The 26,546-nt window shown below is 28.3% G+C and overlaps 6 protein-coding genes across 8 annotated transcripts in view; 3 read left to right on the top strand and 3 right to left on the bottom strand.

The window, feature by feature from the left end:
* Nucleotides 1–3,853: 3,853 nt before the first annotated feature.
* LOC127069143 (protein takeout) lies at nucleotides 3,854–6,694 on the bottom strand. Its single transcript, XM_051005876.1, has 4 exons — nucleotides 6,413–6,694; nucleotides 5,576–5,863; nucleotides 4,850–4,999; nucleotides 3,854–4,713 (listed from the first exon to the last, which is right to left on the bottom strand). Exons 1-4 carry the CDS (start codon nucleotides 6,597–6,599, stop codon nucleotides 4,562–4,564), a joined length of 777 nt encoding a protein of 258 aa, XP_050861833.1. The 5' UTR covers nucleotides 6,600–6,694; the 3' UTR covers nucleotides 3,854–4,561.
* A 2,111-nt stretch (nucleotides 6,695–8,805) lies between these two features.
* Nucleotides 8,806–12,446, bottom strand: LOC127068932 (uncharacterized). The gene is made up of 5 exons (XM_051005373.1): nucleotides 12,428–12,446; nucleotides 11,740–11,821; nucleotides 9,844–10,106; nucleotides 9,337–9,448; nucleotides 8,806–9,245 (listed from the first exon to the last, which is right to left on the bottom strand). Exons 2-5 carry the CDS (start codon nucleotides 11,804–11,806, stop codon nucleotides 8,950–8,952), a joined length of 738 nt encoding a protein of 245 aa, XP_050861330.1. The 5' UTR covers nucleotides 11,807–11,821; nucleotides 12,428–12,446; the 3' UTR covers nucleotides 8,806–8,949.
* A 1,617-nt stretch (nucleotides 12,447–14,063) lies between these two features.
* Nucleotides 14,064–17,734, top strand: LOC127068931 (uncharacterized). Its single transcript, XM_051005372.1, has 5 exons — nucleotides 14,064–14,720; nucleotides 15,242–15,375; nucleotides 15,588–15,760; nucleotides 16,466–16,674; nucleotides 16,983–17,734. The coding sequence occupies exons 1-5, from the start codon at nucleotides 14,645–14,647 to the stop codon at nucleotides 17,132–17,134; spliced, it is 744 nt and encodes a 247-aa protein (XP_050861329.1). The 5' UTR covers nucleotides 14,064–14,644; the 3' UTR covers nucleotides 17,135–17,734.
* A 168-nt stretch (nucleotides 17,735–17,902) lies between these two features.
* LOC127068929 (circadian clock-controlled protein daywake-like) lies at nucleotides 17,903–20,267 on the bottom strand. Its single transcript, XM_051005371.1, has 5 exons — nucleotides 20,102–20,267; nucleotides 19,293–19,385; nucleotides 18,922–19,188; nucleotides 18,471–18,629; nucleotides 17,903–18,346 (listed from the first exon to the last, which is right to left on the bottom strand). Exons 1-5 carry the CDS (start codon nucleotides 20,181–20,183, stop codon nucleotides 18,192–18,194), a joined length of 756 nt encoding a protein of 251 aa, XP_050861328.1. The 5' UTR covers nucleotides 20,184–20,267; the 3' UTR covers nucleotides 17,903–18,191.
* Nucleotides 20,268–23,649: 3,382 nt separating this feature from the next.
* On the top strand, nucleotides 23,650–25,417 carry LOC127068937 (protein archease-like). Its single transcript, XM_051005380.1, has 4 exons — nucleotides 23,650–23,780; nucleotides 23,999–24,023; nucleotides 24,195–24,399; nucleotides 24,485–25,417. Exons 1-4 carry the CDS (start codon nucleotides 23,732–23,734, stop codon nucleotides 24,668–24,670), a joined length of 465 nt encoding a protein of 154 aa, XP_050861337.1. The 5' UTR covers nucleotides 23,650–23,731; the 3' UTR covers nucleotides 24,671–25,417.
* Nucleotides 25,418–25,562: 145 nt separating this feature from the next.
* LOC127068919 (transcription factor E2F2) overlaps nucleotides 25,563–26,546 on the top strand; it is a 13,608-nt gene continuing 12,624 nt past the window's right edge. For 2 of the 3 annotated variants that reach the window (XM_051005340.1, XM_051005338.1), the window contains exon 1: nucleotides 25,563–26,546. This exon is cut by the window's right edge. The gene's annotated coding sequence lies outside the window, so the exon portion shown is untranslated. The other variant, XM_051005341.1, reaches the window with a different exon arrangement.

Here is a 26,546-nt window from a genome sequence, read left to right as displayed (position 1 = left end):
CCCATGTGTTCCACCTACACATTCTATCACGCATACATGATACATACGTACAAACATATGTACGTACATACACATACGTACATAAGTGTGTGAGTATGTGTATATGTGTGTATATGAAGAGAGAGAGGTGAGGAAAGAAAATAACTTTTTCTCGATTCAAAGTCAAGGAAACTCATTGAGAAGAGGATTAGGAAGTGGAAATGAAAAAAAGAAACAAGCTAATAATCGTCACTATCAAAGATTTCCTAATGTTTATTCTTCGAACACTCAAAGTCGACATTGACCTTTTAAACTTTTTAATGTTACATTGTACGTATTTTCTTTTTCTTTTTTGTTTTTTTTTTGTTCTCTTCTTTTTTCTTTCCTTTTTTTTCTTGACTTATTCTTCTTCATTTTCCTCTCTCCTTTTTCTTTTCTTTCTCTTAACATACACCTGTTGACTTGTACAAGTATATTTACTTACATACGTATGTACATACATATATACATATATATATGTGTGTGTGTGTGTGTGTATGTACAAACTATTGTAAGTCGTCCTCGAATAAAATAAAATCGGAGTGACACGCATTCGGAATTTTGTAAGGACTATTTTGTTTTCATATGCACAGATATTTCTTTTGAAAATAACAAAGAAGCAAACAAATAATGATTCCAAGAAATATTGTATTTTGTGAACTAAATAAGAAGAACAAAAAAGAAAAGTAAGAAGAAGAAGGAGGAGGAGGAGGAGGAAAAAATGATAATTCAATGGAAAAGTTTTGAAATGGCGTTAATCAATATTAAGCAGAAGATCAATTCTATATTTTCTTCATCATTCTAAGAATTATTTTAACGATCGTTCTGTATTCCAAAAAAAAAAAAGAACGAAGAAGAAAAGGAAACAGAAAAAAAGAGATTGAGGAAAAAGAAGAACATATCTTTTTATAAAATGTATTTTATCTCATAATATCTTCATAATCGTCGTGGTATATTTAATAATAAAGTAAAATAAGAAGCTAAAATGTGCATAAGAGTGTAGAGATTATTATTTTCTTATTTATTTATTTATTTATTTATGCCATTTAACCGGTTTCTTGTTATAACTGACCATTGAATTTTTGTTACCTACCTTTTATGAAAATATCTTCGTGAAAAAGGAATGAAACAATGTCGATGAGGATGACATAAAAAAGATAATAATTTTTGTTTGTTATAGATTATTATTTATATATAAACGAAATGAATTTTGACGTTTGAACGTCAAAAGTTAGAGAACGAAATAAAAAAAGAAAAAAAAATGTATCAATTTTTTGTATGCTGTTAAACACTAAACGAGTTAACTATATATTAATCGTATGCATTCACAAGCATAAAAGTATGACGTTTCTTCATCAATCTTTATCTCTTATATATACATATGTATGCATAACGAATTTCATTAAAGAATGCGTGAGAGGTTTGTTGATTGTGTCTACATATATAAATATGTAAATATGTATGTATGTATGTACGTACGTATATATATATATATATATATATATATATATATATATATATATATATATATACACACACACACATATGTATATTTATATAATTATGTGCGCTCAAACGATGGAAGTTCGATAGAAATAATATTTAACTTTACCACGTGGACTTCAAAAAAAAAAAAAAAGGAAAAGAAAGGAAAAAAAATTAACGTCAAGAGAAAAGAGAGAGAGAGAGGAATGATTTATGAAATCAAACGAATAAATTTAATACGTAGAACTGCATGATGCACACAAATTAGAATCGAATTACTACGAATATATATGCCTATTCCTTGTAAACAGAAGTTTCGTTACCGATTAATCAATCGATTCTAAATCTATCGAACAAGTAAATAAGTATAATACATAAAAATAAACTAGACTGTGTGGTGTGTGTGTGTATGTGTATATATATATATATATATATATATATATATATATATATATATGTTGGAATCTATAAATAATAACTATCGGTTTTATATACAACAACGAAAGAATATGTAATCGTGGGTGAGTGAGATTAATTCGTTGACGATGTCAATCTATTCGTCGGGTCAAAAAAGTCATCGGTGTTATCAACTATGTGACATAATAATGCCATTGCATAATGCATCGACTTACATATACATCAGCACATAAAAGGCAAGTAAAGTAAGACCGGTAATATCCTTCTCGAAGATCCTAAATTATCGCCGAAGATATTGTTATGATTATATTTTAGTTTTGCTTATTCTAAACGTGAATAGAAAAGATAATAAAAATAGGTATGGTATTGATCGATCAACGATTTCGATCCATCGAAGATCAATTAATTATTATATCGATCTATGATTCACAAACATCTCAAATAATAATAATTTAAAATAGTTCTCGATTTTCCTTTCTCTTATATGTAATTCGATTGAAATTAATTGTAATAAGGAAACATTGAGATATTTTTATCGATTGTATTGATCACATCTAAACGATCAGCTGTTTTAGAACCTTTAAGAATCTATTTGAAATTACCAATTCCACCGAAACGAATTCATTCGAGATTACCGATCTCCTGCTATGTCAGAATTACGTACATGTAATACTTTACCTCGTAATCGCTTGTACGTTTTATAATGGTAAGACATTATTTGATGACGAGCAGCTATTCAAACCATGATGACATTAATTTCTTCTCTATCACTCCGATTAAAACAGATATCTCAAGTTCTCTACGTATTTCGCTAGATCTGTTTAAAACACTATGCCGAGTTTGCTCTTTTTGTTTATTTTATTTATTCTTTTATTCTTCTTTTTGTTTTTCTTTTCTACATTTTCCTTTTACTTCTTCTTTAATTTCTTTTGTTGTAATTTAATTTTTTCTTTTTTCTTTTTTTTATTTCTTTTTTCTTTATTCTTTATTCTTTTTCTTCTGTATTTTTCTTTTACTTCTTCTTTAATTTCTTTTATTTCTTTAATTCTTTTTTTATATTCCTCTTTTCTTTATTCTTTTTTTATTTTTCTTTTATCGTTGAGGAAAGAGATAAAAGCAATCTCGAGAATCGGAGAATAAAATTTGAATACACACACACACACACACACACACAGACAGAAACTTAAGGATCATTCTAATGATGTCAGTAAAGTCACTCGTAAAAATTTACCATTTTATATCGATTAAAACTATTACATTAAACACTATGCTATAAATATATTAAGAATAAAAGAGAATAGTTTTTTCAAGGTTCGATGTTCTTAGTTACAGCACGTATCTTCTCGAAGGACACGCACGTTTATTAATTAACGTTGAAGAACCACGTTTCTGACACTCACTAACCTATGCATTATTTCGAAATAATGATTTATTCTTTGTATCTACCGCGAAATTGATAAGTGATTCTAAGAGATCTCCTCTCGTAATTGCAAATGTAACTTTGACATTCATGTATATCATTATTAATCGTTTGATAAAAACGATCGAAAGAAAAAAGAGAGACGGAGAGAGAGTTATGAACGTTGTTATGAATGAATAATACTATTGAATTGATTTGTTAACGATTGAAAAAGAGATCTATTTGAAAAATTTTTTATCGAAAAATTGAGAAACTTCGTTTGAAATTATTCTTATTGATGATAAATTAATTCGTCAACGATTGAAAGGAGATCTGCGTGAAAAATTGTAATTAAAAATGAAAAAGGAAACACTCCCTTTGAAATTATTCGTATTAATGATGATAACAAAATTAAAGAAAAAAAAAAAAAAGAGAGAACGATCAAAAATATGATAAAAGTATCGAAATGATCGAGTGAAAAGATAAAAGATAAAACGTCTCAAAGATTACTGTCACGTATAGATTACGTTCATTACATTTTAAATTCCAATTAGTGTTGTACGAGGTTTCACAATACTAAATACAGAATCATTGTCGACAAAAAGTGACGTCATTTATTAAATAAATAGACAATTGTATAAAAAGTCTTATCCTAAAACATCCGACGAGTAATGTAGTAACTTAAAAAAAAAAAATGATCGTCCATTTTCTTACTATTGTCTTCGTAATGTGAACAAATAAGAAATTATATACAATACGTAACATTGAAAGTTAACAAAAAGAGATAATAATAATTTCTAACTATATAATCGACCTATCTACACGATCAACAAACAATAACGAAATTGTTAAATTATAAAAACGGCTAAGATCTGATTTGTCATAAGACTCGAGTTAATTAAGAATCGTAAAGAAGTTTTCACATATTGCTTGAGGAACAAAATACTGACAATCTTTTAACGCAAACAGTAATAGTAACAATAATAATAATAATAATAATAATAATAATAATAATAATAATAATAATAATAATAATAATAATTGATCAACCAATAAGATCTTTCCTTCTCTTCTTAGAGACAAATCATATTTATGTAGGCATTTACTAAGACGTTTGCAAAAAATAAAAAAATTTACATACACATACGCTTGCTTCTCTTTTTAAGTATACCTACACGAGAAGTTCAATCTATATTCGATGATCGAAAACGTAAATACGATCAAGAATATCATCTGTCCTACTTATTCGGTAATCCAGGCATCGTACGGTACTTGAGCGAAAAGTTTCTCAACGAAACCTGACATAACTTGGACCAACTTTCTTCTCAAATCTGGTTTCATTTCTTTAAGTAATTCTTGACTGTTACTATTAATAAACAAGTTCAACGCGGCTTCTAAAAGAAAAAGGGCAAACAAAATGAAATCAATAAATTTATTCGTTCAAAAAAAAAAAAAAAAAAGAATGAGAGAAAAAAGGAAAGAAAAAACGAATAAGAAAATATTTAAAAAAACAGATGAAATCATACTTACGAAGTATAGTATTGCCATCGTGTACGTTCTCAACACCCATTTTAATATCTTGGACACTGAAATCCATTTTTAATTGTTGCAACCTCAAAAAGCGACGATCTTGTACAATGAACGGTTTTGCTCTGATAAATACTTTAGCTTTGACTCCCTCTGTAAAGGAAAGATAAAAAAGAATCATTGACGAGAGATAACATTGAATTGATGTTGTCTGATGGACCGCGATCGAAATACAGCGTTGCGTTTCGGGTTGCCTATTACCAGGCGTCGATAATTCATAAAAATTATATGACACTCGAACGGTAAATAACTAAACGATTGTTTATAATTTACAAAGTATCGATGAGATATAGTTTCTTAATAGAACTAATTGGATAATAGGGAAAATTTACTAAACAAATTGATTAAGTGAAAAGTGAAAGTTTGTATAGTTAACAGAACTTTTACCTGAAACGCGTTTCACGTTTCGAAGTCACGTAAGTATTATTATTTATCTTTCAAAACAAATATAAAAAATATATATGTGTGTGTATGTGTAATCAATAGTAAAAAAGAAATAAAAAATGAAAAGAAAAACGACTTTCTATGAATTAAATTACATTTCTTATATAATTATTATACGCATATATTAGAGAATTATTTAACGTAGACATACATATATATATATTTTTTTTCTGTTTTCTATTTCATCGATATTCTATATTAATCATAAATAAGATTTATATATACCATAGTCTCCCCAATAATCTCCAGCTCCGCTGGCCTGAACCAAAATCAATGTACCGCTTGACCTATATTTAGCAGCAGCCCTAATTCTAGGAATACTAAGGACCAGTTGCAATTGAACTTCATCGTCAGACAATCTTACTCTAAGACCGGTCACTTTGAGTGATGAAACTCCTTTGGCATTTATGTCCATGAATTGTGCTTTGTATCCATCAGGACCACCTCCAAGAGCTATGTGAAGTTCGTCTAAAATTATTGGTTCAACTTCGGAATATCCTAACTGTGGCAGACCTGTAAAGATAAATATACATCAGATGAAAAATGTTTTTTATTGAAAATATAAAATCGAATTAAAAACAAAAAAGAAGGAAACAGAAAACAATCAGAAACTTGAAATAAGTAAATCTTCATCGCGTACTACTACCCAGTGCCGTAGACAGTAACTGGAATGTAGGACACAGGTGACCATTCGAATTCACCGTTATAACCTGCTTCCGCTAACAAAGCAACTCTCATCAATTTTTCAGCACGTGCTTCGGCCAATTACAATGAAAAAAATTCTTTTAAATGATATTCGACATTCTCTTACACGATGTCAGAACTTTCTAATCATTAACACACGTTGGAATAAATTATAAAATAAAAACATTTGATTTCCGCCCAACGACTTGCGAATGTAAATCATAATAATTATTATAATTATCATAATAACAACAACAACGATATAAAAATTTACGAATGAAAAGGAATAACAAATCAAATTACAAATGACGAAATCATAAAGTCGTATCGATATCAGATACAACGAATGGTAAATACGAATAATACATTTTTTCTTACCCTGTCGAAAATGTTCAACTAGAACATTAGCAGTTTTGGCAAGACAACCTTCCAAATTAGGATCGGTTTTAGAACAAGGTTCCAAAAATTCAAGGCCACGATATTTACCAATGCCATTAGCGATACCAATGAGAATCGTGAACATAAACACGTACACGAATAGAACACTATTATTTGATTTAATCATTGTACCTATTTTTCTCACTTTGTATATTCTTAATCTTTGGATTTGGATAGATAACCTTCGTCTATATAATAGTTATCTTCTTTCTTCACTCTAACCGATCGAATTTCTCTGCGTTGAATGACCGGTTGGTAAGGATTCTCACGGACTTATAACACCTTGACATTGCCCCTGCCCCAACCCCACCACCATCTTGTTAGAATGTCCAGAGCAAACGAGAAGAATAAGAAGAAAGGAGAAGGTAGGAGAAATGAGAGAGAGAGAGAGAGAGAGAGAGAGAGAGAGAAAGAGAGAGAGAGAATTTCTATCATGAATTCTAACTTTCCTCAGAAATCGTAGATACTATTGTTTTCTTTTTACATTAGATCTTTCCTTTTTTTATTTATTTATTTAATTTTTTTTTTCTATCAATTTACCACAACGACACTTAAGATACTATTCCTAATGCAATTATAATCGTTTCAAGAAACATTAGAAACCTAATGGGCATATAAACTCGTGTCTTAAAAAGATGTATCTCGAGAGAGTCATCTTTTCTCTCTTTCTTTCTTTTCCTTGTTCTTTTTTTTTATTTTTCTTTTTGTTTTATTTTATTTTATTTTATTTTATTTTATTTTATTTTATTTTATTTTATTGTTTTTTATTTCTTTTATTTCTGTTTTGTTTTTTTTTTTTTGTTTCGATCTATCGTGATTCTTTCAAGATCAACGACTAAAAGAACGGATGATATTGTACGATCTATTTTTTAATTGACTTCGCAATTTGTGTTACGACCTAGTGAAAGTGTGTTATTAGAAAGATATATTTTATATATATATATATATATATATATATATATATATATATATATATATAGTGTACAAGTCTCAAGATCAACTATTAGCAATGTCTAATGTTCGTTTCTATTCAATTTTTACAGCACTAAGATCTAGATAAAATTATAATACAAAAAAAGAGTTAACATACATTCTCTATCATCGTGAATAATTAACACAATTAATGCTTTTTTCCTTTTTTTGTCTTTTTTAATAATACTTTTCTTCGCTTAGGTACGAACGATTCGAAAATGTATCTATCATTGTTGAATAATTTATTACTTAGTTATCTATGATCGTTAAAAGATATTCGTTCTTTCTCATCGTTGATGTATTATTGATCAAGATGATCTCACGAAAACAAAGAAAGTTGCCGTTAGTTAAAACCACACACACACACACACGCGCGCGTGTGCGCGCGCATGCATACATACGTATATCGTTTTCAGGTTCTATAAAACTTTCTTCTTCTCAGGAAGAAGTTAATGTAGGACGAGTAAAGATTAACGAAAAAGGTGCGAATCCTACTCGTAATAGTATAAAAATTTCGTACTAGACCAAATAAAAAATTCAAAAAACGTAGGAATGACGTGAATTGTGAATGATCTTCTAAACTTAGTGGGGATATAATGAACAATAAAAAATCACTATACAATACGATGAAAGAAAGCGTAGACGTACGAAATACGTCAATATGAACGTCATCAAAAGCGAACCTAACCGACTTTAATTCAGTATATTAAGCACCGTTAGTTGACTCGAATTTATCGTAACTACGTGCTTCGAACTTCGCTTCCAAATAATGTCTTCGATGAACTCCATTTTTCTTTGTCTTTTTTCTTTCTCTCTTTCTCTCTGTCCACCATGTAAAATTATCGTCGCGATCGCTTTCACAATAATTCTTCGAATCTTGATGATATTAATTGCTCCTTTTTATTCTTTTTACTTTTATTGTTTTTTAATAGGAAATTATTCGTTAATCGTAACGAAATAATTTTGTAAAGAAGTATCGTAAAAATTTCAATTTCCATCCCACTGAGTAATCGACTCATGCGAGAGAACTTCAGAAGAAATCTTGTTATACTCTGTAAGAATGTGAGGTCAAGAACCGGATAACTTGGAAACTTCTCAAGGTAAACAGCTACAGTTACTGTCGAAGAAGATTCTTCATTTGAAAATGAAGGATCGATGAATGATTTATTTATAAACGATCAATTTTATCAATAGTAAACTTTTCCAATAATAACGATTTCAGTAATAAATTAATAGTTAATAAAATTTCCAATAATAAAGATTTTCAAAAGAAAAGGGAAAGAAAAAAAGAATAATTGTTATAAGGTATATTTATATACGAAATAAGTATTAATTATTAATTGAGTAAATATATAATAATATTAGTCAATAAGTGATTAAAGGAAAAATAAATGAAATTTATTCGATTATATAATAATTTTCATATCGATCGATCGATCGATCGATTTTTCTTTCTTCTTTTTTTTCTTCTTTTTTTCTCTTTCTTCAACCTTTCATTTTTTCATTTAAGGACGAATAGGCTTGGGCTTGAAGATTTGTTGAAAAGGGAAATTTTTAAATGCTTTATCAAAAATGTTGGTAAAAGCGGTTGATACTAATTCATTGATGATTCCTCTGGTCACCACAAATCCTGGCTGCCAAGCACCATTAATAATTCTATCGAGTATGCTCTCGAGTAATCCTCGTCCATATAGGAGATTCGTGATGTGAAGTTTCAAATCTCTTATGCTCTGTACGTTGACGTTCACCTTAATCTTCTGACCCAGCGGTTTCGTAATTGTCGTTGTCTGGATGAGATCGTCTGTAAAAGAGAAAGGAAGAAAACGGTCAGTCTGCATTTTCTATTTTTCAATGAAAACGAGTGGAAAATCCGATGATTGGCCGATTCTTACACAGGGTCAGCGTAAATTTTCCTTTGTTACGTATCGACGAGCCCAAAAATTGTCCGAAAAATTCGTAATCGCCGGATAATAATTTTTCTGGAAAGCTTTGCGAATAGACAACCTAAAAATCAAAAATTTCTTTCTTATTTGCTTTTCAATTTAACGTTAATCCCATACTAATAAATTATTATTATTATTTTCTTTTTTTATTTTTATTATTATCATCATCAGTAGCAATATTGTATTAATCGTCTTTTAATATCTCTTTTATTATTTTTTTAAATCCCACCCAGACCAAACTTATCGATTTATTTATCGAAAAAAAGAATGAGAAAGAAAAGAAAATAAAGAGATAAATCATCTCTGACATTAATTAATCAATAAAATATTGATAATATTCGAAACAAATCGTATAATTCTAACGTTCGAGTTAATTATAAAAATAGAAAAAAAAAAGAAAAAAATCCGGATCAATTTACTTTTCAAAAGATGGTCAAATGACATAAAATGAAATACTTTGTAATTTGGTAAATCGCTGACAAACTTGATCACTTTACTATTACTCCATCCAGTTTCGGTAACATTTTTAAGGGTCAAAGTAAATCCAAAATTCGGCATTCCCCGTTGAACCTTAACTTCTCTCGCAAAAAATGGATCGAATGGTTCGACATTGTATTGAGGAAGTCCAGTTTTAAAATACGAACGAATTGCATTTAATCCTTCTCGTATGCAAACGTCAAAACCGGGTACGTTCGGATGACAATTTTTAAAATGATCATCTAAAACAAAAATATAAATATGTATATAGAGTGGACCCAACATTTCTTAGCTATCATTTTATAGGCCAATCCTTTCTTTTTTATTTATTTTTTCTTTCTTTTATTTTTTAATTATAAGGCTACAAGCGTACGAACTTGTTTGCAATCCGAAGAAGAAAAGAAAAAAATGGATTTTTAAATGATCTAGAAACTTTTAATCCGTCTGGTACATATCGGGTGTCTCATCTTAAACGCTTTATATATCTTCGATCGTATTGGTTTTATAAACGAATGTTACAAATAAATGTTGTACTATGTCTTCAGTGAAAAAAATGTAAAATTTATTGCAGGTGTTCGTAATTGATAGTTATCGTAAAAGTTATATAAGAATTTTTTTAATGAAAATCTTTATTTTAAACCTAGATGAAAATTGTAGAAAATATTAATAAAAAACGGACATATATATAAACCTTTTATAAACTTTTCATCGATATTCGGAAGTATTTGGTCGTATCGTTTAATATGAGACACCGAGTATACGCAGATATTATCTCAATATCAGAAAGAGAACTGTCAAAAAATTTATAAAAGAGGTCAAAGCGTAATGAATATTAATGGGATTAAAATAAATTATTATTTCTTCTTTTCTTTTTTGAACTTTTCAAGTCCGAATTAAATGAAAAAAATTAATCTGCAGAAACAGAACGTAGAATTAACGATGATATTTTGAAAGTAATCTAACGCGTGTTTCTGTAAAAAGATATCAATATAAATTGAAAAAGAAAGAAACATGAGAGAGAGAGAGAGAGAGAGAGAGAGAAGAAAACATTTATAACTTTCTCATCAATAAAAAAACAAATACATGATCCTCGACAAATCTTCAACGAGTACATAATAATTATAATGTATTAATTATTAAATTAATTATTTAAAATAAAATTTGTGTCTAGAAAAAAAGAATTACTATCTGTAATACGAACAGGCGTACTTTACTTACGTGCATATATAGATACATACATATATAGAGAAATTATTGTAAAAGAAATTTCCCATAGCTCGATGGAATTCGTGTCGATTTACAATTTCGTAACATTATATACAATTTAACAAGCTTGAAGCTATTCTTCGCATTATTGAAATAGTTTATAATTCGTTACATAATCCACGTGTAGGTAAGAACACGTCTAGATCACGTTTGAAACGAATTCGATTAGATAACAAAAAAAAAAAAAGAAAATTACGACGAAAATAAAAAATTGTCGTTCTTGATCATTTCACTACTCTTTTTTTTTCTTTTCTTTTCTTCCTTTTTTTGAAAACTCATGTACAAGCATTGTACTATTCGTTCTTCGTTAATAACGTCCATCTATATTTAATAATATATTGATTTTAATAAAAATATATATTTTCAAAGTTTCGATCGTGTTTTTACATGCGATTGAATACTGAAGCTTGACTATTGAAACTTCATTGAAATATCGAATGCTTTTAAAATATGAAAAGATTGTTAAACGCGAGAGTGTTAATAAGAATTCTTTTAATTAAGACGAATAATTGATCGTGATATTCAAAATATCAAAACAAATTCGCTAGAAAAATTCATGTGTAGATATTTATATATATATATTTTTTTTTTCTTTGTTTTCATACTCACCAAAATCAGAGGAAGAAAATCCGCAAGATATAAAAATTGCGGTAAACACTATTACACACTTTTCCATTTTGACGATCACTGTCTGATTTAATAAGAAAGTAATAGAAATATGACGAGTGTTATGGATCATTAAAGAAAGAATGATCAGAGAGCATCAGGTTCCTACAAAGATGGGAAACTATTGGGCGAAATATATGTAACCAGTTTTCGAACGAAGTAGGCTTGAGCATAAAACTAAACATAACATGGAGAATCATTGAGTAATTTTGGATGGTCGTTCGTGATTGGTTCATTATAGCCATATTAAAATTTCATCAAGGTTATATATAAAAATTCTCATAAGAATATTCTCTTTACAAAATTATTCAAATAAAAATTTGAATGTTACAAAAAAAGAAAAAAAAGATCGAGATGAAAACTTATTACGAATCGATGATTGTTGATAATAATTTTTTTTTCTTTTTTTTTTCTCATATATTATAACATTCACCTCGCTAACTCACATCCGTCTCTCGTATATGATCCAATAACTATGATTATATACTTACAAGAAGACGAAACGTGTCTATATCTTTTGAAAATAAAAGATCTACTGCGTGATTTATCCGTGCTCGACCATACGCGAACACTCCTTACACTTTCACTCTTAACAGTACATCTAAGAAACGACTTAACGTGCCATACTTACCAGTATGATTTTTGGTCGAGCTTATATAATTTTATATGGGGAAGATATTTAAGAGGCTGATCGGTACCACGATACGCGTTTCATAAAGAATCATCGTTTCACACGTATCATACAGTATTATTATATAAGTTTCGTGTAAAATAGCTCCATCTCTTTCTATAGGATTAAAACATTTTCACATCTTCCTGTCTCTTTCTCTCTCCCTTTCTTTCTCTCTCTCTCTTTCTCTTTGTTCTTTTTTTCTCTTTCTCTTTTAATAAAAACTTTCGTCCTTCTGTTTTTTCTTTTTCTCTTTCATATTTTTGTATCTCGATGTACATCTACGTGACTAACATTTCGTAATTTTTCATTCCTTAAATTTGCAAAAAAAAAAAGAGAAAAAACTAAAAGAAGAAATATCATCTCTCTTTCTATTTCTTTTACCAGTTTCATTAACACTTCGTTCATTCATATTCATTATTTGTTGCTGAGATCACTTTTCGAAATTTTTTTTCAAAAGTAGGCTCACTACCCCTGTACGAAGGCAACCCGGTTATACATCTGTGTCATTAAGTGAAATCATACATCAGGCTGAAATTACTTTTGCAGAGAGAAAGAGAAAGAGTATGAAAGAGAGAAGGAGAGAGAGAAACGAATCTGTGTCAAAGTTTTTAAAATAAAAACATAATTACGTTCGTGACTGTTTCAGCAGTGATTTAACAATCCTACAAACTCTCACATCCAACTCGTTTCGTTTTGCTGTATAATTAGACGATATAAATATGGAAAACGTGGAAAAACGAGTCTATATGAATCGAGGACAAGTTCGATTTTATTTTACCAAACAAATTTCATTTCTCTCTCTTCTAAACACCATCTTAAAATAACCGTAGCAAATTTCTTTATAATTTTCGTTTAATTCGTATAAAAAGTGTTATAAACGAAGACACGATTCATTATTCTGCGATAAATCCAAAGTGATTTATGCAAACAAATTTCTACAAAAATATCATCGATAATGCAAATGAAACTTTTAAAGTCTTTTTCTCGATTATTTTAATGTTTGTTTTTATATATTTATCCTTGATCATTTACCACATAAAGTCTGTCATATCAATCGTGTTCTTTTAAGAAATTAAAAATAACAATGTTTATTATATCGATTATATCGATAACAAAATTTTTAATATTCCATTTTTACATAAATAATTTTCTAGAATTTGTTATTAGAAAAATTCTGAGATTATTTATTAATCAATTCAATAATTATATTTTACAAGATTTGTATTATCTTTTTTATATTTAATTTTACATAATCCATCTTTTCTATTTCTTAATTATTCTTAGTTATATTGACGTGCACATATTGTTTTACTTTTTTCTTTTTCTTCCTTTTCTTTTTTCTTTCTCGTATACTTTTACCTACAAACTCAAGGCTCTAAGATTCAATGGAATATTTGTCTTTGGTATTTCTGACACTAGCGTGAATGATATATTCCAAAAATTAAACATTCAACGCCATGATCCTCGAAGAACGCGCGTGCGCACATATCTATCCTATTAAGTTCAATGTCAAATCAAAAGTATAAAGGTTTAGCTCGCGCCTTTACTTTCTTAAATTAGTCTTCTGAAAGTCGTATCGAAGCATCATTTTTCGTATCAGTGATATTAATCGTTCATAATGAATTATAATCCATATCGTTTCAATTATTAATCTATTTTATATTTTGTATCATTGTTATCGTTTTATCTCTCGTGTTGCATCTTCTTTTTCTTTTTCTCCTTTCCTTTTCCTTTCTTTCTTTTTTTTTTACTTTTTAAACACCTCCTTCGCCAGAAGGAAAAATTTGAGGGCAAAAGTAATTCGTCTCTTGGTAATACGACGAAAGAGGCGCAGGTGCATGTTGCAGCAGTGAAAGTATCCGAGTGCAGCAACGATCTAGCATCTGTCAATGCCCTCTTGCATAGACAGTCTTACTCTAGCGGTGCCATTTAGTAGGTATCCGCGATTTGTGAGATACTCGTCGAAAGATACAACGGAATTATCATCATCAGCATCATTTATCATCCTTGTTTTCGTCATTGTGAAAAGAAGAAATTTTCTTTCTCAAAAAGAATTTTTTTCGGTAAACATTTTTTATAGAATTTTTTGAGAAAAAACAAAAAAAAGGGGGAGAGAAAGAAAAGAAAAAAAAAAGGAAAAGAAAAAAGAAGAGGTAAAGAAAAAAAGGCTTTAAGATGTTGAGAAAAAATCAACTTATAGAATTCCTATTCGTCGTGAATATTATGACGACATTTTCAACGGAATCAAGCCGTAAGTAATTTGATCGACTCTCGTAATTTGATCAACGAGTTAGCATACTTCCGCGTGGACACGATTGAAAAGTACGCCGTGTATCTCGTTTAAGGAAAATCGGAGAAAGTTTAAATCAGGATAGTTAGATAGATAGAGATAGAGATAGAGTTAGAGAGAAAGAGAGAGAGAGCTTTGAGAATTTATCTTTTAAATGAGACTTACGATTTTAACCAGTAATATTAAAATTGTGTAATCATTTTATAAATGTTGTTTTAAATATCATTAACGTTTAATATATTTTTTTTTTGTATGGTTCATTGGAAACTATTATAAATTATATATATTTTTTATAATGAAGAATGTAATAAAACTTAACTGAATAAAATAAAAAGACGAATACAGTTCATATATGAATCTTTTTACATTTTACATAAGTGTTACGTATGATTAAAAAAGATTATATATGAGCAGATCGATTTATATTAAAATTCCTTTAATTGTATTAACTTAATATAAATAAAAAAAAAAATTGATTCTAGCCGAATACGTGAAGCAATGTTCCAGGAAAGATCCTAAATTAAAAAGTTGCCTGATCGATTCCCTTCATCATCTTAAACCTTATTTAAAGGATGGCATACCAGAAATTGAGTTACCTTCTGTGGAACCTTTTCGTGTGAGTATATAAAGAAAAAAAAGAAGAAAGAAAAATAAAAATAAAAAAAAAAGAAAGACAAGAAAAAAAATGTTAATACAGATCGATATCTTTATTTTTAATATTGTATTTATTTCAATTTTATGAGAAACACGAAAGAAAAAATAAGAAGAAAGAATTTTATTTTGATATCCTACAATGTAAATGGAACGAACATCGTTTCCTTTTAACAGATGGATGAGCTGACTCTCTCTCTGACAGGTGGTACAAACGGTTACAAGGTTCAATTGCGAGAACTTTATGTAAGGGGAGCGAGTAACTATACAGTCGAGGACATTCAACTAGGCTCACCCTTCGAAGCTGTCATTAGAATGCCAGCCCTTGTACTTGACGCTCAATACACCAGGTGAACTCTTCTTAAAAACTTAAAATTTTCCTTTATTCTTTTACAAATAAATAAATACAAATATATATAATAATATATTTATATATATTTGTATTTATTTATTAGAAAAATAATAAAGGTAAATTTTATATATATATATATATATTAATATTCATTCATTCAGAGTGAAAAATAATTATCCTTTATTTTGTTTTATAATAAATAATCAATGGTTTCATCGTCATTTCTACTATTTATCCATTAAATTGTTAATTCGTATGTTCGTTTAAATGATAAAATTTGAAATGATTTTATTAAAAAGTTACTTTCAAAGTATTAATGTAATGTATCTACATGTACATGTGATATATCAAAATCATAAAAAAATCAGATTAGTATAAAATAATTAAAGTATTAATAATAATTAATAGTAACTAAAACTTTACTAAGAATTACTTAATAAATAAAATAGATATATATTTAAAACTTATACTAGAAATCTATAGACAACAATGGTATTGAAAAAATATTCTTTTAAAATATATATATATATGTGATGTATATATCAGATATCAAAAGTACAAAAGAAATTAAGATAATAGAACAATTACAATACAAATTATTCATAATACTATATATATATGTGTGTATTGTTAAATTGTTAATTTATATTAATTTATTATGCATTCATAGATATATAGAACATATTGATCTATCTTTTTACAGTTCCGGTGTATTGATCATTCTCCCAGCAAGTGGAAACGGTACCTTCCATGCTCGTTTTGATGACGTACGAGCCCTCGTGAAGGGTTTAGTATCAACAAAAATTCGTGACGATAAAACTTATTTGAACGTCGAAAAATTAGACGTCGAGCTCGGTGTGAAAAACGTTAACATGAGAGTAAGAAAGATCTATAGGAACAATAGAATATTAAGTACGTATAGTAATCATCCTTAATGCAAATTAATTAAAAAACATACAAATATATAAAACAAAATATGTATATCTATATATCTATATATATTTTTTTTCTTTCTTCATTTTATTGCTTTGTATAATAAAACAAAAAAAAAGATAAATATGTTCCCTTTTACTTTGTTAATAATAATTTTGATTGAAACAATAGTTTCATTTTTTTACTTTTCAATTTTCTATATTTTTTTGTTTTATATATTTTGGTTTTTTCTATACCTAGAAAAGAAAAATAAAAAAAAAGGGAGAAATAAATAATAATTTTTACAGCGGAGGCAACCAATCTATTCTTGCGAGAGAACGGACAGGAAGTTTTGAAAGCGATGGAGCCACAACTGAAAAGGAAACTATCAGTTCTATTTGCAGGAATTGTCAATCAGCTGTTACGTCACGTGCCTGTCGAGACGTTCCTATTACCCTGAGTCAATCCTTTCGTTTTCTAATATTTTCTTTTACTTTTTCTTTTTTCTTTCGAGTTATCTGTGTAAAAAAAAAAAAAAAAGAAAGAAAGAAATTCATATTATTTTAAAAATATCTTTTAAAATCGTTTGACGTTTTCTATTAATGAATCTCTAATTAATTGTTTCTAGATTCCCCGATTTATTTTTTTTGCAAACACGTAAATATAGAATGAGACTACATTTTCTTATAAATTATTACTTTTTTCTCTTTTCTAATGCAATTGGATTAATTTTTTTTTTATCAACGGTAAACAAAAAAGAAAAGAAAAAAGAAGTGTGATATTATGTGTAAATAATTGAAAAAGATTTGACGAGAGAAGAATAAAAAAGTGTACAAAAAAGAGGGAGAAAAATATAATAATAATAATAATAATTATTATAATTATAATAATTATAATGATAATAATATTAATGACAATATTAATAATAATAATAATAATGATAATAATAATAATAATAATTCGATGGACGACGAATTTAATATTTTTTATAATGATATAATATAAAACGTCTTCGAGATTTCATTTGGAAAAATTCAATAAAGATAACTTGTATATATAATCATCACTTTTTTTTCTCTATTAAAATACTTAAGTAAACATATGTTTTTTAATGCTCAAGTATAATTAATAAATAAACAAAAGAAAAAACGTTTCGAACAAACGAACGATTAAAAATTTTATTACTTCGAAGAGGCATAATTATAAAATAAAGAAAAAGAGAACAAAATGAAAAAGAAAATCGAACTGTTATATTTTGACATATCCATAATTGTTTTCGTGTTAATATTATTTTGATAAATAATTCACAGTTACAATTATTGAAATATTTGATGAGTCCTGTTCGAAAGAAAAATTGTTGAATTCAACAAGTTTGTTTATGGTTGTCGTCCTTAAGATATTTCTAGATCGATTAATTTGCATAAATAGGCGCGTCACGATGAATTCCTTTCACCTTTTTATATTTTGGATACTTTTTTACTATCTGCTTTTCCTTGATCTTTTCCTCAAAATATTTTTTACGCCGAAGGAAAGACTTCGTTGAAGGAGAGTTTGGAGAATATACGATTTATATAATCGGTAAATAATTCGTCCCATATTTTTTTAATATATGGAAACATTCCACGATAAATCGTTGGCCAGAATTCATTAACAAATCCGATAGCGGATTTGGCTGAAAAAAAATTAAACAAAAAATAAATTAATATATCAATCTTATATGAAACAATAAAAAATAAAAACAACCACAAATTTTACATTAAAAAAGAAAAAGAAAAAAATAAAGGAAATTTACTTACTTAATTGCTCATTGCCATTGAAAAGATCGCTACACCAAAATTTGAGTTTACCGACTTGTGGGTTTGGAATAAAATGTTCGATGACCCATCTGTCGTCTTTGACTGGACCATTTATCTCCCAAGTTACCTTTACATCCTCCAAACTTACGTTGAAATATCCTAACGAATACGAATTAATTTGAATTATTGTATTTCATCCTATTTATATCGTACGATGTTTCTTTGATTGTTACAATTGTGATTTAAAATTGATATTAAATCTAACAAAATTTTCGTATCTCCTAGATCGATAAATTCGTATGTAAAATATTTGAAAGTAGTTTAAAAATAATTTATTACTCTTATCTGTTACTGTCTTATATAATCTGTAGAATATCTAATATCGTATTCAATATTTTCTATCTTAGGTCATCGAAGATATTATTGCAATATAATTTTTATAAAAATTTACCTTTGCCACCAAGTTTGAAATTGACCAAATTAGCATCAATGTTATATTCTCCTTCAAGGAAGCACTTAGGTAAAACCCAATCGATTTCCAATTTGAATTGATCGTCCGTATATTCCGGTCTGACCGCCAAAAATTTTATGTTGTTCATACCGTAAAAATAAATATTAGAACCTTCTATTTTCCCATGTACTTCGTTACTTCCAAATTCATATACTCCATATTCGTTGTAGAAAGGATCCAAGGTAGGTACATCAAGTTCGGGAATACCTAAAATCGAATTTTGTGGATTGAAAAATTTAATTCGTTTAATGTGAAAATTAATAAAAAAAAGGAAATAGAAAAAGAGATAAAAAGATAGATATTTTACTCACCTTTAACAAATATAGGCCATGATTCTTGAATAGCTAATCTCAAACAAGACGAATAATCATCTGTACCTCTTTTGCATGTCTTAACATCAGCAGCTAAAAATTGATGTGTTAATAATTAGAAAAATGAAACGTAGAACTTGTTTTAAATTCAGTCGTATAAGATACTGTCGAATGTAATTGATCTGTGTCAGAACGTATAAAAGAAAAAAAAATAAATAAAGAAGAAAAAAGAAGGATCGTTCTTGTATAAATAATTACTATTTAATAGAACAAAACAGAAATCAAATGTCAAAAAGAACTCGTATTATTGAAACAGAAAAACAAATAGAAAACGTCACTCGAAAAAAGATTGAAAAATATGAAATAATTCTCCGACGAAGAAGTCAAAGAGAAACCTTGTATCTTAGAAACAGAAAAACAAATAGAAAACGTTGCTCGGAAAAAAAAAATTGAAAAATATTAAATAATTATCCGACGAAAAAGTCAAAGAAAAACCTTGTATCTTAGAAATAGTAAAACAAATAAAGAACGTCACTCGGAAAGATGTAAAAAATAATTTGTCGACTTGTTTTTAGCACTCGTTGATATATATATATATATTATATATATAATTATTTAATAACAAAAATTAATATAATAACAAAACCTAAAATGCTATTAAGAAAAGAAAAGTAAAATAAAGAAAAAGAAGAAAAGAAAGAAATAGAAAACGTCCCACGAAAAAAATAAAAAAAAAAGATATAATTTGTCGACTTATATTTTAACACTCGACGAAATGAAAACGACAATGTTCTTATTTGTTCACTTACGAAGTTTGACTTGACCGGCAACAATAACGAAGAGATACGTGATCGCGATCGCAAAGACGACGCTGAACGAATGGAACGCCATCCTTGCCGATTAAAAATCTTGCGGCTAGCCTGGATTATTATGACTACTCGCTTTATATACTTTTCTCCGCCAAGGACTTTACGTACTAACCTGTGTTGCAAAATAGCATGTCATTAAACGCTGTGGCACGTGAGAGGTAAGAAGCACGTTCCGTTGAACGAGTAAAACCAACAAGAAGATAAAATTTATTTGTCCTTAGAGAGAACGTTTCTTTCTATGTGAAGATCTAATCAAAATCTTTAAATTCGATAGATAGATCGATATTCTCTCTCTCTCTCTCTCTCTCTCTCTCTCTCTCTTTTCTTTTTCTCTCTTTCTCTCTATCTTTCCGACTATTCGATACGAGAGATCTGTAAAACGATAGATCGATCGATACTATTTTCTAATTCTGTTTTAATGCATGGAATAGATCTTTCGTTATTTATATTTTTTAATATATAGGAAATAGAATTTTTCGTTAGAATAGTTTTAATAGAAAATATATTTGATTGTTAGATTATTATAGAGATCTATTATAGATCGATGATTCGATCAATACTCTTCTTATATCTATTTTAATATATAGAATTTTTGTAATTCTTATATGGGATTTTTTATATCGTACGAAATATTTTTTATCGTTAGATTTTTACGAAATCTACAAAACGATAGATCTATCGATTTATACAATTTTACGAAAAAGTATTCTTGATCCTCACACTCGATACTCTCGTTACACAGAAAATAAATCTTTTAGATAAAATAATTATTTGAAGAAAACTGTTTTTGATTTCGTCATTGGTAAAGATTAATCGATACTTTTTTTTATTTCTTTCGGAAAAAAACTTATTCAAGAATATATTTCGCAAATCACTTGTTTGTTAATAGCTTTTTTTTTTATTTTGCGTTTTTTATTTGATTCTCTGATTGGGTTCGCATCTCAATCGATAAGAATCAATATGGATATATGCTATTAAAAATAATTATAACAATAAATAATAATAGATCTCCGAGGATCTTATCTTTTTTATACCAATCTCTGTCTTGTCATAAATTTTGGAGAACATTTTTTAACAACGTTTTCTTTTCATTCGTTTACTTTACATCTTTTTTCTGAAACACTATTAAAGATATTATATAGTATCATTCGTCTACGAGATTTCTATATGAGAGACAATTATCTCGTATAGATAAATTATTCTTGCACTTTATTGCCCTCTACAATTTACTTCTTTTTTAATTTCTTTGTATTCTGACTCATTACTAATAAAAATGAAGTCATTTGTTGATTCGCATATCATTCCTCGTTTATATGAATTTATATTACGTAATCCTTATTAAAGTATCGACATATTGAATATATTCTAAATTTTATTAAAAAAAGAGAACAAATAAATAAAAAGAAACAAAAATAAAATAAAAACATAAAGAAATAGAAAGAAACATCGTATTGGATTAAAAATAACGTAAATATTATTTTAATGTTTCACATTGCATAAACTCATTCAATATCTATAAACTTAACATAATCTTGATTGTAAATATTGAAAGGAGACAAGTTGCTATTAGGTAATCGACATTGAAGATACCTTATAATTTAATTTAAAAAAAAAAGAAGAAGAATTAAAAATAATTAAAATGAAAAAAAAGACTGTAAAACCGGAAGAATGAAGAAAGAAAGAAAGAATATATCGTATTAGAATAAGAATAAAAATGTAAATATTACTTTATTTTGATTTAGCAGATATTTTCATACTCCTCGTAGATTCCACAGCACCAGCATAATATAATCTTCGTTGCAAACGTAGGCGAGAAACAAGTTGCTATTAGGTAATCAATATTGAAGATATGCAAAATTTTATTTAAAATAAATGAAAAAAAAAAGAAGAAAAAATAAAAAGAGATAGAGAAAGATACATCGCATTAGAATAGAAACAAAAGGTAATATCTTTATTTATTTATATTTTTTTTTTTTCACTTAGCAGGTATTTTCATATTCCTCGTAGATACATTCCATAGCATAATATATATATATATATATACATATATATGTGTGTGTAATGTCATTGCATATATATACGAGTTGCGACCTAGGCCCTGATGTGACTATCACTCTAATATGGGCTAGAACGTGTTGTGATACATCGGCATCTAATGCACCTATTCGCCATTATGCACGAACCTCGATAGCACATAGATTGCAAATATAACAAGTGGCTGCCCTTGGAATATATTGAAATGAGAGACTAGTTTTTTATGAGAGTGAAAAAAAAAGCAAACAAAGAAACTATTCTGCAATCATTTTTTCTAACTTCATCTTCTTATTCGTAACAGTATCGTTTTATTCATACATTTGTTAATTTTTTATTTTTTGCTTTGTCTTTTTGTCAACAATATTATGAAGGAAATTCTAGGAAAGACTTAAACCAATTAAAAATATACTTCATTTACTCCATTAGATAATTACATTTTTGTTTACATTCATTCATTGTTAATTACTTTATTAATTCTTTTTTCCTAATTATACGGACTTCACTCAACGTTCAGTTTTAAATATAACTATAATATTAATATGTTTATTTCTTTCTTTATTTAAATTATTTCTTTCTTTATTTTCCTAGTTTGTTATTCAGAAAGCAATCGCGTATAATATAGTCGCATTTGTGAAAAAAGAGAAGAAAAATGTGATGAATATGTAGGTCTCTTGATAGGAGATTATAGATTGCTTTCTGTGCATTCACTCAATGAACAAGAAACTAAAATCAATGTGCATCGAGGTTATGATTATATACTATAGCACTAATTCCATATATCACATTAGAAATACCATTGCATAACTGAAAACATATATGTAAACATACTGTTACTAATAAAAAATGTAATTGGGTAAATGACTGTACTGAATTAATTACGTTACGGCGATATTTTGGAAAGGTATGATAATAAATAAACGACGATAAAAAAACAAATCAATAAAAATAAGTAATAAATATTAATATAGAATAAATCGTAAAGTAATATTAACAAAAATAAATATAATTGTATGATATATTTTGTATCAAAATAGATTTGATTTGGCTGAACTCAATAAACAAAATTTGTTAAGCAAATCAATTAATATCAACTATTTGATCAATGACTTACGTTTTTAAATGTCAAGGCTTTTTAAATACTGGAAATACGAGAAAAAATTAAAAAGGATTTATTGGGCTCTCTCCCTCTCTCTCTCTCTCCCCATCTGTGTGTGTGTGTGTTGCTGATATCTTTTAAAATTTGTATATTTTAAATTAAATATTATTTCTTCAGAATATTTTTTTGTTTCTTTTTTTATACGTCTCTGTTTACATTATAAATCAATCTTTTTTTTTTTAAAGGGATTAAATCTCATACGAAAGAAGAGAGAAGTCATTCAACCTCGGTCGATACATTGGCGATCTTTTTCCCTCTCTTGTAAGTAGCGCCATCTACGTAGTACGACTTTTACGCACGCGTACTACGAGACGTAGTAGAATCAACGAGTGAGTCAGCTGATCGTTTATTCACGTAAGTGAGATCAGCTGTTACCGGCCATGGACTTGACGAACGAAGATCTTACGATTCCACCGGTTAAATACGAATGTAAGTATGGGTAAATTACCGATTTAGTTACGATAAAAGTATAATAAACAACATGAAAAATTATTATTTAAGTAATATCTAATTTTTCGTAATAAATAAAGAAAGATGTAACAATCTAACCTAGCTAATCGATTTGGCGGGAAGGAAACTCCAGTTATATCGAAAAATTTGATAAAAATTAATTCATTGTTAATTCAATGATTTATATCTTCTTTTAGATCTTGATCATACGGCCGACGTACAGTAAGTATTATATTGAAATTCTGTAATTATACCGACCGTTTGTAGGTTATGTTACTTCATCTTGACTTCTTGCGACATGTAAATGTATTCTTATTTAATATCGATATCAAACGAATAGAATCGTTTTATTAATTTTTACGATCGATAGGAAATTATTCTTCTAACGTTCAGATTACATGCCTGGGGAGAAAGTTTGGAGGAAGCATTCGAACAATGTGCAATAGCAATGTACGGATATATGACCGATTTACGTCGTGTCGAGATAACAGATATTCATCATGTCGAAGTTGAAGGACACGATATACAAAGTCTATTGTTTCAATTTTTAAACGAATTATTGTTCGTCTTCAGTGCTGAGTCATATCTTGTCGCTAAGGTAAATTAGATTTCATTATTTGCCAAATGAAACATAAGTTTTTCTTAGTATACAATTATGTTATCTTTTATCATTATCATTGTAGAAGGTCAAAATCAACGAATTTGATCGTGAAAACTTCAAAATCAAAGCGACCATATATGGCGAAGAATTCAACATACGTAAACATACTCAAGAAGCCGAAGTAAAGGCAATTACTTATTCAGCTATGCAGATTTTAGATCAACCCGACGTCGAACGTCCTGAGGTTTTCGTCATCGTTGACATATAATAGCAATAACAATAACAATAATAATAATAATCGACGGAAATGAAGAGAATTATGCAATTTGGAAACATTTGTCCATTCCATTGTTTCTATTAATTGCATCATCTTTCTCTTTCTTTCTCTCTCTATATATATATATATATATATATATATATATGTCTGTTTGTCTCTCTTTCTTATACAATAACAATGGATCATTTAAAACTATCGAGACAATCGTAACATTTTTAAAAGAAATTGATCAAAAAGTCTATGATAAAATAACATAGAAATTAGCTCGCTTTACATCAAATGCACAATACGTTTAAGAATTACAAAGAAAAAAAAAAGAAAAGAAAGAAAAAGAAACATGGCGAAGATGACACGGTTGACGAAGGAGGGGCTAAACCCAAGAAAGGGAAGCGTCCTACATAGGGTATAATTCTTTTCGTAGGGTTCGAATAAATACGTTAGAAAGAAAACACCGGGCTCCCCTTCTTATAGAGACGAGTTAAGGCTCGTAAGAAGAGTTTATGGTGCCCCTTACTTTAGACACTTTAATTTTTCATATAATTTCGTCCGAACGAAGATCATATAACTGTTAACGATCTAACGTCTATAATGATTTAATAACGAATGAATGAACAAACGAATGCACTTAATTTTTTTATTTCATTATAAAAGACTTTTTATTGTTGCATTGCAAGATCGATATTATGTTGTTATATACAGTCTTATTATATAAATAAAAAACAAACGATTTCTTGTTTATATGACTCGGTATTCTTTTAAAATATTAAAATAATATATAATATGTATGTATGTATATATGAATGATGTATGTACGTATATATGTATGTATTTATGTATATATGCATTTGTTTTTTTATAGACGTTTTTGGAATGTTATAAAAAATTGAAACACCTTTAAAATTAAAGAAGTAATACAATCAATTGATGATCCCTATTTCGAAGGGACACAAATACGCTCCTGCTTAGGCAGCCCTCCGTTCAACGAAGGAAACCGAAGAGAACGACCGCTTAGTTTCGGCTTAGAAACGAGAAGCATCGTGGTGTCTTTCCGTTTTGAACAGTGAACGATGTTAGTGTTTTAAGAACGTTACGATACGAATGGATAGAAAAAAGAAATGAACATTGTTGCGACTGTTGGACTGATTATTATATTTCTAATCAAATGGTAAGATTACTCTGAAATTCGTTCGTTATTACGATATCGAGGTATTTCATTTCTTTTTTCTCTTTTCCTTCTTTTTTTTCCTTTATTATTATTTTTTTTTTTTTATTTTTTTATTATTATCATTTCTTTTTTGTAATATCTTATAAAATTTTAAATTACATTGGCACGTAGTTAGACAGTTGCGCGTAATACTTGGTGCGCAGACAAAAGAGACAAATTTATGCGAGAAAGAGAATCCGAAATACATATGTACATACATACCTACGTGTTTGTATATATATATATATATATATATATATATATATAGTGTGTGTATATATATGTATATAATATATATCAATTTTTCAGCACATGTATTACTATAGTAACTTTGATCTCCTTCTAGTCTTCTTGGTTAGATTACGTAACACGAATGGCGCAGGCGCGAGGGCTCCGAAGAATTTTTCATCGATAAGGCCCCTGGTCCTTCGTGTCGGAAGGGGGGTCTGTCGATGTGTCTCATCGCGAGTGAGAAAACGTTAAATTGTGTCTAGAGAAGACTCATCGTCATGGCGGATCGACGTAGGATCTTCGTACGAAGTAAGAAAGTGTTATGTGTTTTAATAATAAGTCCCATATTGTTGATAAAATGTCATCAACTTTCGTAGTAAGCAATGCTAAGACGTAAAAATAATCGGATAATATCTTTTTGGCGGGAAATTT

This window comes from Vespula vulgaris, chromosome 14 (assembly GCF_905475345.1).
Source record: "Vespula vulgaris chromosome 14, iyVesVulg1.1, whole genome shotgun sequence".
Classification (NCBI taxonomy): Eukaryota; Metazoa; Arthropoda; class Insecta; order Hymenoptera; family Vespidae; genus Vespula; species Vespula vulgaris.
The sequence above is the reverse complement of the archived record's forward strand: the minus strand, read 5'-3'. Positions and strand labels throughout refer to the sequence as shown.